Below are 13,646 nucleotides of genomic sequence, written 5' to 3' on the forward strand. Positions count from 1 at the left end.
AGGCGAAAACAAAAAGACGGAATGATGGATTCCGTTACGCCCGGTTTTGGCACAGTTTTGGGAGTTATTCGGGAGCCCAAGAGTTGTATTGTCAAACTGGTGAAGAATTGGGACAAAGTTTCCACGCTCAATTACGTCAACCGCTAATAGGCGTTTTGATGGATTTAAGGATATGGAGCTCGCTGTTAACCGTTTCCGGTATGGGTTGCCCTGATAAACGCTTTCTACATTTACGATGTGCCAATTAGGCTATTAGGCTCCTTTCTTCAATGTCAACAAACGACGACTGACGAGCGACCGGAAGCACTCGGCAATCAGTTGAGCCATCGCAACCATATAGTGGTGGGAAACAGGAAACGATTGTTGCTTCGGCAAGGAATTCAGACTACACGCCACTTTGATGTAACCGGAGAATAATTAACTCAAAACTATCAAGTGTTGTCAACTTTTTGGGAGTATTTGGAAATCAGATGTCAGTCCGGAACCTGACATCCAAAATCAACTATTTGATTACTTTTTTAGTCACTACATAAAAGACTCTAATCAGGGTCACCCTGTAACGTGCCCTTCAACATCGGTACCGCACTGTAAGGAACTGGGCTTCTTGCTTCCCGAGCGCTACTTTCTTAGTGGCATCGCGTGCCGACACCGAACGGTGCGCGCGAACCACGGCCCAGAAAAGCAAACCGAAGAGAGTTTGTTTTGATTTCTCCAACTCTGGCTCCGGCGAATCCTCGACGGCGGCGGCCACCGGGGAGTTTGCGCCGTTGCGCCCCCGTGCCGCGTATCCTTAGCGTTTTGACAAAACAATTTTGCCCAAATCGCGGCACAGCCAGCCAGGAGGTGCCTTGCTGGCGCGCGGCACCGCAAGACATTCAGTCTTCGGAGCTAGGCGACGCCGGCAGGACACCCAGACCCCGTGGACGTGCTCGCGTAGGCGCCAAAGGCTCCAGGCGAACAGGTAACCAGGCTTCTGGCTTGTGGGGTGTACCAAGGAAGTTAGTTTTAGTTTGGTTTTTTTCGTTTTTGTGGTAGTAGCTCTCAAGACTCTCTGTGTTGGGTCACCGTGCGTTTTTTTTTGAAAAGCAAAGTCGAAGAGCTCTTTGGCAACACTTTTTGATCAGTTCTTCAGTTTTTCCTCTATTTTGTGTACCAATCTGCGTGACCACAATCCCCGGTCCAGCTTGTAGTGTACCGCGCTCACCCACAGGGAGCTAGTAGTAGTCCCATTCCGTTTTCTCTCCGCTGTGGTCCAGTAGTACGTCTTTTTTGGTATTGGTAGCGAAAACGCAGTAGCTAGTCACTAGGGATCCAAGTAGTCCTCTTAATCTCGCACCGGGCGCCCGATGGAAGCGTGAACTCCATCGGAATGGTGCCGATTTAATTAAGCGATACCAGCAGCCACTGCATCGCCCACCCTGCGCGATGCAGGTCATGCCTTCTTTCGGCGAGGTGTTCAAATATGTGCCACAAGAAGAAGCAAAAAAAGGATTTGCCACAAGACCGGCCAGCGTGTGTGTGTACAGTTGTGCTCCAAGAAATCCTAGTAACGGATGGAAGTAGCAACCACCTTCCCGCGTGTGTGTGTGTGTGTATGAATGTGAGTGTGTTCTGCTGGTGGACTGGTTTCCTCGGTAAAGTGACCTTCTTTACGTACCGCGCGAGGGCGGCGATACCGCAGGCTGTACATAATGGTACTGAGCGCCGGAAGGTCCGGCAAGATTTGGGTTGAAAGTCCACATGGTGTGAGCGTGTGTCGGTGTGCCGGAGTGTGTGTGCGTGTGGTTGTGTCGACCCGGTAAAGGTCGCTCCTTCCCTTATGGAGTAGCGTGACAACTTCCTTGGCCAGAGCCTTCCGGAGAGCCCTCGATTAAAGCGTGCGGGGCGCCGTAGCATCGGCGCGTGTTGTGAAGTTTTAATTTTCCGTTCTTAGTGGCCACAGTAGACACTACGGTGCCGGTGCTATCCGAGCGCGCGCGAGACCTCGTATACTAACGCTCGTCACGCCAACCGAAGGCAGAAGCCTGCCGGCAAACTAATTACGAGCTGTGAAAAATGCAAAACTTCTCACATTCGGTGCCGTCGGTGCCTTCGGTGCCAGCTAGCGCCAGGTGTTGTAATGCTGCCTATGGGCTGCTGTGTGGTGGTCCATTTTCGCCCGAAAACAAACTAATGTCGGTTCCGCATGCTGAGGACATTAACAAATCGACGAGTGGCGTCGGAAGATAACCCACAAAAAAACACGTCCGAAGTAGGTGTAATGGCTGTAAACATCCTTTCGCTTCCGACCGTCAACCGACCGTGGATTCTTCCAGGGTCTGCTGGGTCTTGAAGCTCCGGGTCTCCTTTGGCTTCGACGGGATGCGGCGCTTTGATTCCGGTACGATCCGTTCCACTAGGAAGCGCGGTGTGCTCCATCAAGACCCGTGCTCCGCGTTGTTTCTAGGTTAATACGGGTCGAGCCCGCGAATGGCGTGTCACCGTGCAGTATTTGCACAACCGCACACCGTGGCCAGCGCGTCGCACACGCGTGGCAATGCGGCCGTGCCCAATGTGAAAAATCGAAACCCAGTGAGCATTTATTATCTCGCATAAAAATATGGCTTCCACTTTGCATAAATTTTATGTGTATTCAATTGATCAAACATACACCGGGCCGTGAGGGGGCCACCCGCAAACCGTGGCCGTGGGTGGGTGGAGACAAACATCGCCCCTGGAGATGGGAAAACTAGGACGAACGTCAACGCCGGGAGCGTGGCGTCTTTTCGGGGGAAAATTTTTGGCGAAGAGGTTGACATGAGCACCGATCACCACCGCGCCTTATGCACGCTCGTGGGTCTTGGTCTCCGATGGCGCGCTCGTCAGTGGATTCGATTGCAACACGCCAACGGTCGCCGGTTGGCGGTTTGTCCTCCCTGGAGGGCTAGGGTAAATTTATTGCAAGGTTCCGATCCTTCGCCCCACAGTAACGTTATGTCAACCGATATATTCAATCCCGGCTCAATTCCAACCTACTTCACGCCATTCGGTTCGGCCCTCATACACGGCAAGGTATTCACACACAGCGAACTGCTGGCGCGGGAAGACCTGGCTGGTGTCCTTGGCGGCGGATGGCGGGATATTTATTAGGGGCCCACCCGTAGTCCGTGCTGCTGCCGATGAATATTTCATACGATCGACTATCCGATACCTACGATAGTTGGCCGTTCCAAATGGATTTATGGGCAGCGGCCACACATGCCTAGAGACCCTGGATCTGGATCTGGATCTGGGGAGGACCTATGTACATTAAGTCACCATTTGCACCTAGTCAGAGATGTAGTACCTGAGCCTGATCTCTCTTTCCTATTACCACTAGTTACAAGCCCAACCGGAGCGTTACCATGTGCGGACACAGCTCAAGTTGGCGCACGAAACCAGCTCAAGTAGGATTTATAAATAGAGTACACCGAGTGAACGGTTCCTTTGCTGGAACAAGCCCGCAGCTACCGAACGATGAACGAACCGTGTGTGTACATATTACAGTTGTACAGACGGGGTAGGAGCAGCCGTGCTTGTACATTGCAACCTGTAGCCTCCGGAGTGGAGTCGGTGTTCCGGAAGCGGAACGAACGAACCGCACGAACTCCGCGTACGTGTTCCGATCGTCAGAGACAACTGACTGCAGCAGCCCTTGCGAGGTGTCCAACCTGTCCTACAAAATGGAACGAGGCCCACCGGACGCCCCAAGGCCAGCCTGCCATTGCGAATGGCTACGCTGGCCCGACCAGGCTGCTGGCCGAACACACCCCTAGAACGTAGGATGAGGACGATGAGTCGAGAATTCCGATTGAAACCGATCGACGCCTACTGTGGACGTCCATTTTTTCTTTCAGTCTCGAAGCGGTAGCACACACAGCCTACGTCGTCCGAGCAAAGCTCACGACTCACGACGCGTGGTGACTCAGTGGCAGATAACTAACAAGCTAACCTTTAACCATTAATCGTAAATTGAAATATGGATTTCCAACCGGTAAGCGTTATCGTCGAGGGTCGTCTACACTTGGGATTTGAACACCAAGTGGAGCCTTCCCTTTCATTCCCGCGAAGAATTCAAATTGGGATGTGGACCGTGTTGCTTCTGTGGCGCATTTGGCGTACCTCCTTGTAGTGTGCGCCTTGGTAGTGTCGTAGGACGTCTTCGAGGGCACGGATTAAATGTTTTCCTGTTCAATATGTCTATATGTCAAACACAGAAACTCTCTGCTCCCGAAGCAAAGCCCGCGGTTCGGCTGACTTCGCAGAACTTTTTCGCACCCACCGCCAACCAGCACCACGTCGCAGCACCGACACCAGCGCCGATCGCGGTCCATTCGCTGCCGAAACCTTCGCCGGCAGCCCTAGCACCGACGGGAGCACCTATTCTGTCCTCTGTGACACCTCCGCAACTTCAACTGAAACAGCACCAGGTCCGCTTTGTACCCGAGCAGCGCACGGAGCTACAGTTTGCTCCGGTTCCGCTGAAAGTTCCACTGGTCCGGCCATTTATCCCGCCAGCACGTGAAGGAGGTCCTGCGGCACCATTCCTACAGCCCACTAGCCTCGGCCGGCACGTATCGTTCCCGATGGATCAGGGCCCCAGACCACCGAATCCGATGATGGGGCCTGGCGGGCCGCAGATGATGCGACCCCCCCTGGGACCACCGATGCGTACCGGAACACCACCGCAGCTGCAACCCGGTGGTCCCCGGCCAATGTTTGTCGGTGGCGCCCATCAGCAGCCCCCGGGCGTTCCCATGCCCATGCGGCCACCGATGCCACCCGGGACGGGAGTGCCTGGAATGCAGCCACAACGCCCTCCGTCGGCGCCCGGTATGCAGCGACCCCCGATGATGATGGGACAACCGTCCCCCATGCGACCTCCACCACCCGGGATGACCGGCGGTGGGCCGAGGCCAACGATTTCACCCCAAAACTCGAACCTAGGCGGCGGCGGCGGCGGCGGCGGCGGCGGCGGACCACCATTTCCACCGAGCGGCATGATGGGAGCGGCACGTCCGCCAGGTCCTTACGGCCCGGTGCCCGGAGCCACAGAGTTTATGCAGGGCCCACTGCCCGCCAACAGTAGACCGCCGTCGACGACAAACGTGCGGCCGGCGTTCTTCAACCGCCCGGCGGATCTGCCCCCGTCGGCCACCCATTCGATCAACGACGACGATGACGACGTGGTGATCGGTAAGATTACGCCCGAGAGTCCGCATCCGGCCAATCGCGGGCCGCCGAGAAACTTCACAATGCCCACCGGCGGTCCGATGGGTGAGCGGGAAAAGTCCATCCCATCGCGGCCACCGTCCGTTGCTGGGAACTACAAGCAGCCAGCGAACGATCAGGAGTCGACCGACGGACTGCCGACCGCCGCGGGTAGACCGCCACTGCACGCCCTGAAGGACTTCCTGCACAAGGAGCCTCCGCAGCGAGCCGGACAATCACCCGGACAATCGCCGTCGCCCGGCAGCCAGCAACTATCGCCGGCCAATACGGACGAAAACTTTAGCTTCCGCCCGGGGCCCAAACCGCCTGGCCAGCCCGGTCAGCTGCCCCAGCAGCAGCAGCAGCAGCAGTACAAAGTGGGTCCCTCGCCCGGTCGAGACGGTGTCACGTTCCAGCTACCCAACGGCAAGGATGGACCACCGCCGGAGTGGAACAGTCGATCGAGACCTCCTCAGCAGCAGCCGGTCGGTAGAAGCATGGGCCCGATGAAGCCCGCGGACCAGCATCATCACAGTAAGCCTCCGATCCCAAACAGCAGCACACCAACAGCGAGTTTGATTGCGTGTCCGCGCGTGTCTGTGTGTGTGTGGAACATCCTTTCGAAGTCTCGGTCGGTGGCGTTTGGCCCGCAACCGGCCGCATGGCACGTTCGTGACACGAGTTGCTACCAACCGGGTGACCGTTTTGTTTTTCTGTTCTTCTCTTCCATGCCGTGCGTGCAGAAGGTGACAACGACAGTGGCGTCGACGAGTACACTCAGGAAAAGGTAGGCCCGGAACGGAACGGATTGGATCCGATCCAACACGCAACACGCGGGTTGAAAGTTTCCTCAAAACAGCTCGACCAGCGGCACGTGAACGGCATTTGGCACTCTCTTTCTTTGACGTAGTTGAAGCTAGGAAGGTTGGCTAGGAATTTTGTAGGACACACCTACTGTGATGTGGTGGAAGTGTGATGTGACTGTAAACAATGTTGCTGCTGTTACCGCTCTTCATAGTAACTGCTGGGCTCCAAGTTACAGTGCCTTTAACTTGGCGGAAGAAACTACATTCCCCGTATCTTTGGGGATATGGATCATCGTCAACAATATCTTGTTGATAATTTTGATTGTCTTATGAAACTAATTATTTTCTTTTGCGTTTTGACCATACATGGGCCACACTTAATTCATAAGTTCAGCGGCATCGAATATGGACTTGCTGAGTGGGATCGTTTTAATCATTTCTCATTCGGAAAGGCCGCCGTGTAGCGTATACGCCTCGCCAGACTCCGGGGGGCTCGTCATGTCATGGGACGACCAACCGACCCGTGGAGTCGTTTTAAGCCATACAGAAACGCGAAGGCGACGTAATAGGGCCGGTTAAAATTGAGACCGCCTAAGTAAGTACTAACAGTGAAGATTATTTGCCAACACTCCACAAAAACTTGTTGTCCTTTGTTTTTGTTTTAAAGACTAGACTTAACTAGTGCACAAAAGAAGAGCTGAGTGGTTCTCCAAAAAACGGTTCCTCGGAAAGAAGTCTGCCGAAAACCCGAAACCATTGAATTCAACTGCTTTGACAACTTAACACCTACGATCCCACTGATCGCGGGCTCATCCGTTTCTTTTGGAGCTTTTTAATCTTCCCTCATTACCTATGGTAATTGTGTTAATGCGCGAGCTAGAGAAGAAACCGAGTGCCGCCGTCTTATAGGCGACGTTTCGGGAGCTTCAATTTTGCCCAAAAACAAACCACACCGTTCGACGAACCAATTAGCAATTGGGTAATGCCGGAGAACTTCCAACCGGCGGCCGGATTGCTCGCCTTGAACTAGATAGCGCATCCGATCTCCCGCTGCCCGCCGCTATTTTTAGGTTACTTAGAGGCCATCGCGAGGTCCCCGAGGTCTATGCCAAGCCGACGGGGCACGGGAACAAGTGAACCAGCGCCCTGGCCCCCGGATTCGGGATGGGAGCGCCGCGGGATGCCGCAGATGATGATGATGTTATCGTGGCCGAAAAAAAGTCCAACGGTAGCTCGAGTGGGACAACCGATCTACGGTAGTGCCGTCGCCCGGCAGACCATTACCGGAGATGGCCATGTAACTGCGCTCCCGAGGGTGCGGGTGCGCGGTTGCGCTTCACTGGGCCTTACGGCGCCCCTTATGGGTCTTATTGTTTCTTACCGTCCCGAGCTCGCAGTACGACAACGCGCAGTGCCATTTGTTTTGCACCATTTGCACCGTCGGAAGCTACGCTGCTGTTTGTCCAACCATTTATGAGTCCCGTGTCAGTTGCGCACCACACAGAGGGACGTACGGGACCAACCGACCAAAAAACAAAGACAAACCCGCACTTACCCAGATATCGATCGGAATCGAACCGCCAGACTCCAGAAGGTTCGACCGACACGCACGGTTGGGGCCGCCCGTGGGCAGAGTTTTATGTTCTGTCGCATCAGCGCCATCTTGGACGCGGGCGCGAGCGCGAGCGCGAAATTGAATCGCTCGATCGCTCGAGCGCTGTAAAAGGCAGTGGAAATTTAAGCCGAAAAATGTCGCCGCTTCATGGGGCAACACGGGTCGGGGACGTAATGGGCCGGTTAGCACACGAACGAACGATCGAACACTTCACGATCGTGGCTTCATTTGGCAGGATCGCTCCAATGCGCCAACATCGCCCGCGTCGCCACTGAAGTCACCGAGCAAGATACCGGCCCTAGCGAGGAGACCAGACAACATTGGGTCCGAGAGCCGATCGCGCAGTACCTCGAAGCAGCGTGCCAACGCGAAAACACCGGAAACGCCCTCGGAGCAGCCGCTAATCAAAAGTGAGTTCCAGTCACTGCCACCTCCGGTCTCCGGCACTACTTCCGGCGTTCCTACTTGCAGAAGTACCAATGAACAAAATACAGGTCGGTGGGGCACCGTCACCTAATCTGAAGGTAGTGAAGTCGAAGATTGGCTCGCTGGAAAACACCAGCCATAAGCCGGGCGGCGGCAATGTGAAGATCGAGACGAAAAAGATCGACATCAAGGCGTCGGCACGGATCGAGGCGAAGAACGACGCGTACATGCCCAAGGGTGGCGACAAGAAGGTGAGTGGCTCCGTCGGGTCGTCCATGATCCTGGTAGTAGTAGTAGCAGTAGTAGTACCCTGGTGGTGGTGACTCTCTTTGCGCCCTCAGATCATCAACAACAAGCTGCAGTGGGTCGCGAAGCCCAAGATCGGATCGCTCGACAATGCGGCGCACAAGCCGGGCGGTGGTGACAAGAAGATCGAATCGATCAAGACCGACTTCAAGGAGCGGGCGAAGCCCAAAATTGGCTCCAAGGACAACATGACCTACAAGCCGGGCGGCGGTGACATTAAGGTAGGTTTGGTGACCTGGCCCGAACCTTGTCTCCAGGGTGCGCTCTCTCATGTCGCTTCGCAATTCTTCGCAACCCCCGACAGATCGTGCACCAGAAGCTGGACATCAAGGCGGAAAGCAAGATCGGATCGCTCGACAATCTGAAGCACAAACCGGGCGGCGGCGACAAGAAGATCTTCGACGATAAGGAGTATCTGAAGAATATCGAACACCCCATCACGCCGAGCCCTTCGACGCAGGTAAAATCGGGTTCCGGGTCGGCGGAAAATTTACTAGAGTAGAGAGACACAGAGAGAGAAAAAGAGAGACAGACCGCTCCGTTCGGCTCGAGAGGTTCGTGGATTGGCCGTGCGGACCTGGGCCGGCCGGCCCGGGGGGCGAGGCAAACGAACGAACGACCGTACTTCCGTAGCCGCCGGTAGCTCACTCGCTCCTGCCACTTCCACTCCACTCGATTCTGCTATTAAATATATATATATTTATTGACCTTGTTGCGTAACTTGTGGCTCTTCCCTATTTTTCGCGTATCGCGTAGATTTGGGCAGCTATTTCGTTATTACTTCGCCTCTATTAAGTTCACTCTCCTGCCCCACACACACACACTAACACGTCGTGCAGGCCCCCATTGGCCGCGACTGTAAAGCAAGATTGATCCACCATCGCATCGAGTCACCTGTTGACCTACCGTCAGCCAGATTTCATCATTCTATGATCTTCCTTTTTTCTCCTCCCTCACGATCGGCCATTTCGCAGGAGTACCTGTACAAATTCTATTAGAGTATTAGAAGCGAGAGAGAGACAGAGAGAGTGAGAGAGACACACACGATAGTCAAGAAGCCAACCAGGGAAGCCCTAGGGGTCCCCGGATCGAAAAGTATTGGCCTCTGCGTACAACAAATCCCTCCAGGCTCAACACCCCAAAACGATCCGGTTCCGGTTCCCTGCCCGTCTGTAAGTTATGTGCACTCCCCGCCCGGGTTCACCGGGTTTGATTGCGTGTGTTGTAATGCGTGTGTGGTTTGGCAGCTTAGAAGACACAGTTTTTTGCCTGTCGTGATCGATGATACTTCGCCTCACGAGAGCTAAAAGAAACAACCAACGAACCGATCGACAACGATTAGAGTTGTGTGTTTGAGGTGTTCCCCCCGTCGCTGTAGCTCGATCAACCCTCTATTGCTCATTCAATCCTGCCCTGTCTACCCCCCCATCCCGAATGGTCTGCCGCGCCGATCTCTGCCGCGCCCGAACCGCATCCGGAGGGTGTCGAACTAACTCACCTCAACCACGAATATATTTCACGACCAATTTCACAGCCCGACGGAACGGATGAATGCAGCTACGATAGCAGCGCTGAGCCGGCAGAGCTGCAGTAGTGCGTAGTGTAGTCCCGCTGCCACCGCCGCCGCCACCGTAGATGATCGTTGGTCGTCACGTAGATGCCGCGCCACACGGAGTGCGTGCCGCTTCCGTAGCATCACCGCTGCACGAGGCCATCGATCAATCGAGCACGCCATTTGGGTTCATGCACGCCACGTAGCTTCCGCCAACGAAGGCAACGCTCGACAAAATATGCACCTGTTTGTTTGTTTATTCGACGCCCCCTTTTTTCATGTGTGTTTTGAGACGTTCATTGGCCATGTTTTCATCCTGATTGTTTACTCTTTTCGTTTACTATCTCTTACTGTTTTGCTCTTACTTGCGACGATTGTTTTATGATTTTGTATTGTTTTTTTCCTTTTTCTCTTTCTTTCTCTCTCTTTTTCTATTGCAGCGCCTTCGTCCATAGATTATCGTTTTGTTTTCTACTATTATTTGTTTACTACTATTAAAAAATAACTATTGTACGTTCTTTTTGACATTATTGATTGTTGACATAAGTTAGATTCTTTATACGAAGTGGAACAAAGAAAAATTTATTAAAAATAATATCCGATTCGTTGTTATCTGTTGAATTATGAGCGATTAGAAGAGTCATTATAACAAGCGGTTAGTTAAGTCATGTCACACATGTTTTTGTTACGCGGCTTAACGTAGCTGACGCAAATGAGTTCGTAGCGCCTATACACGCATTACTACTGCTACGCAGCACCACAGTATCACAGAGCATAGAGCAACTACTACATTCGAAAAACAAAACCATTAGAGTGCGAGAGTGGCATAAAGCATCGCACCACAGTAAAACACAGTGTATACAGAACCATAGTATTGAAAAGGAATCGCGAAACCTCCCCGCAAGGGGGGACACTAGTCACACCAATCCCAAAATGTACCCCATTTGCACGCACACATTGTGGGAACTATATACTAAAGTTCACCTCCTCACTGACAACCGATTATTAGTTTTCTTTTTCGCACACTCTGCGGACAGTAGAATCAGTAAACAGTAAACACAGCACATCGGGGACACGCACGCACAAAACTGTAGAGCCAAAAAGTATGTGAATTGGACCAAAAGTACACTAGAGCGAAATCCGCTTCCGATTTTCGGGCTTTGCTTTAGGCTCCTGAGCCCGTTTCGTGTTCCGGGCCGCGTTCCGAGCTCCGAATAAGATTTTCCGCCCCCGAAACGGTGTTAACCCAATAATGGGTTTGAGCCAATCGAGACTAGAGGTGGTCATAAAATCGTAACGGTCCTTTGCAAAACCATATATGGCCCCCGAACTTTTCGACACACAGTTTTGTGCGGCCGTGCACGTGACCGTGGGAAAGTTCTCCACCAACCCAACTCACGCGTGCCGGCTCGCTTATCCTCGCTTTTTCGCCCCGGGAACTGATGACACCCGAACGTCTAGCCTAGCTCGGCACCGGACTAAATAGATACAAACAATTAACGAAAGCCAACGGTTGTTGTTGTTAATTTCAGTGCAAACACACGTAACTACAAAACACGCAACCCGATTGCGTAGGCATATTGGCGTGACACGACAAATTGAGCATTGGGCGAGATAGGCATCATAAGAAGCTTCATCGGAACATTCTTACACACATTTAGACACACACACACACAGACAGATACACTGCTATGAAGCGTGAAATTGATACGAAATTGATCGACTTGATGTGTGTGTGCGGAATGATCGTGCGAGTTCTGGTAGAGGAAGAGGAAAGTTTACCTGATTGACTATGATAATGATGATGATGATGATGATAATGATGATTAACATAATAATTGATGCATGATAACGAAACAGAAAAAGAAATCAAACTATACGTTACTATTGACTAATAAAAAACACGAATAAATCTTGATCGGACAACCGTGATCGGTGAAAAAAAAAAACAAAAATTCGCACCATTCCGTGAGTTCTTCCCCCGTTGTGTTCTTCTTAGCGCCGAAAGTAGTGCCGCCCTTTTGGGTTTCGTTCTGACCGCTTCGTTGTTCCTTCGTCACTGGTCCCCATTTTCCCATGTACGGCACGGCGACACTTAGAACAGCACCAGCAAGGGCCCCAAAAGATGCGGTGCCAGTAGAAATGTAAAGTTGACTATCGGCTGAAGACGGACGGAGACCGTGTAAGTGCAGCAACACCACTGAGAAGTCGTGGTCCTCCGCGTAGTAGATGGACAAAGTTTGCACTTACCTCGAAGTCAATCGGCGATCCTCTCCGACACGCTTACACACACACATGGCACACCCACATGCCCCATACAAAGCGCAAGGATCCGTGCGTGTGTCGTGCATTTGGAAGGATGTCGCATCGGTGCCGTCGTCGAGTGGGGTCCCGGTTCAGCTTCGATATGGCTTCCGTCCTGTTGTGTTGGCTCTTCCCGTAAGTGCATGCTGTACTTTGTAATCATTTGCCACCACCAGTAGGTCCATCCATTGCTCACGGCGATTCACGCTTTTGAAAGACATTGCACGATCACACACGGACGACACAGTCTCATGTTGCGAGGATCACCTTCACCGGAAGCTGGTGACCTGGGACACAGGAATCCCGTCCGGAGGGGAACAACACGTAACTAATGACACTTTCTTATCTCCTGCACCCCCCGTCCGCATGGTCCCTGCACCCGAAGCGTTCCACTTCGATGCGTCGCATGACGGCCAGCGTGTCCGGGGTCGATCTGTCGCGCAGTATCGACTACGAGTCCGTCCGAGCGGCACCACTGATGACGGCATCGCTGACCACTTCGCTGATCCTGCCGACCGAGTGTATTGTGCTGTCCATTGCGCAACCGGACGCCCCGAGCCCGGAGCGGAAGGTGCAGAAGCTCGAGTCGGCCCCGTGCTACATCCGCAGAGATGGCCGCGCAATTCATCCCAAACCGTTCCGCACGTACTAAAAGGTCACCACGACGAAACGACGTCCAGCACCCAGTCCTCAATCATTTGAGATTCGGCAGGTTCAAAATACGATCGCGGCATCAGCCGTCAAGCACCCGATGGAACCGTTACATGGCACACATAGCATAATCAACATTGTTTTAAGGACATTCCCTCGCATCGATCCACTACGGTCACTACATTCCACGAAAGTTTGTTGGAGGAAAGATTTAAATGTGAAATTATTATTTACTACTTTAATGAGAAAGTTCGGCTTAAATATGACCTATAAAAAAGCGATTCGCAAACCCCGTCCGCGAGGCCACGTGGCATCCAGGGGGCTGTGCATGTAGTAAACCCGTCCCGAAAACGACCACTGAACATCTTTTCGCGATCGTGCGAAAAGATGAAATCAGAATAATAAACCCCGCTGGAGATGTACTCAGAAAAAAGAGAAAACCCAAACGCGACCAGGAAAGCAATCCCACATTACTTTGCTGTTCTTTTTGACCACGAAAAGAACCATTTAAGTATGGAAAAGTAGAACGCAGAAGGAGCATCACCGAACGTGTCCCCGTGTAACAGTAAGCCGAACGCGGCCGTCCGTCCTTAAAAGCTAGCGCTAGCGCTGTACGAGAGCATTCGGATAGAGTAGGGCAACAGCAGACCCACGCTAGGTATCCTTGGGGTTAAACCGCACCGACCGACACTAACCCGGCACCGGCACACTACACTGATACGCAGACGAGTTGTAGGTTTCTCTGTTTCTTTCACCC

At 52.9% G+C, this 13,646-nt stretch overlaps 1 protein-coding gene across 1 annotated transcript; it reads left to right on the forward strand.

Moving 5' to 3' along the window:
• The first annotated feature begins 3,997 nt into the window (after positions 1-3,997).
• On the forward strand, positions 3,998-10,343 carry LOC128272261 (basic proline-rich protein). The gene is made up of 8 exons (XM_053010037.1): positions 3,998-4,012; positions 4,236-5,763; positions 5,973-6,016; positions 7,886-8,060; positions 8,122-8,327; positions 8,418-8,603; positions 8,687-8,842; positions 9,917-10,343. Exons 1-8 carry the CDS (start codon positions 3,998-4,000, stop codon positions 9,974-9,976), a joined length of 2,370 nt encoding a protein of 789 aa, XP_052865997.1. The 3' UTR covers positions 9,977-10,343.
• Positions 10,344-13,646: the final 3,303 nt, after the last annotated feature.

Source organism: Anopheles cruzii, chromosome 3 (genome assembly GCF_943734635.1).
Source record: "Anopheles cruzii chromosome 3, idAnoCruzAS_RS32_06, whole genome shotgun sequence".
NCBI classification, from domain to species: domain Eukaryota; kingdom Metazoa; phylum Arthropoda; class Insecta; order Diptera; family Culicidae; genus Anopheles; species Anopheles cruzii.

Coding starts and splice junctions, on each gene's coding strand:
- LOC128272261 (XM_053010037.1), top strand. Junction 5,764..5,972: donor CGCGGACCAGCATCATCACA/GTAAGCCTCCGA, acceptor CCGTGCGTGCAG/AAGGTGACAACGACAGTGGC. Junction 8,843..9,916: donor CGCCGAGCCCTTCGACGCAG/GTAAAATCGGGT, acceptor CCAATTTCACAG/CCCGACGGAACGGATGAATG.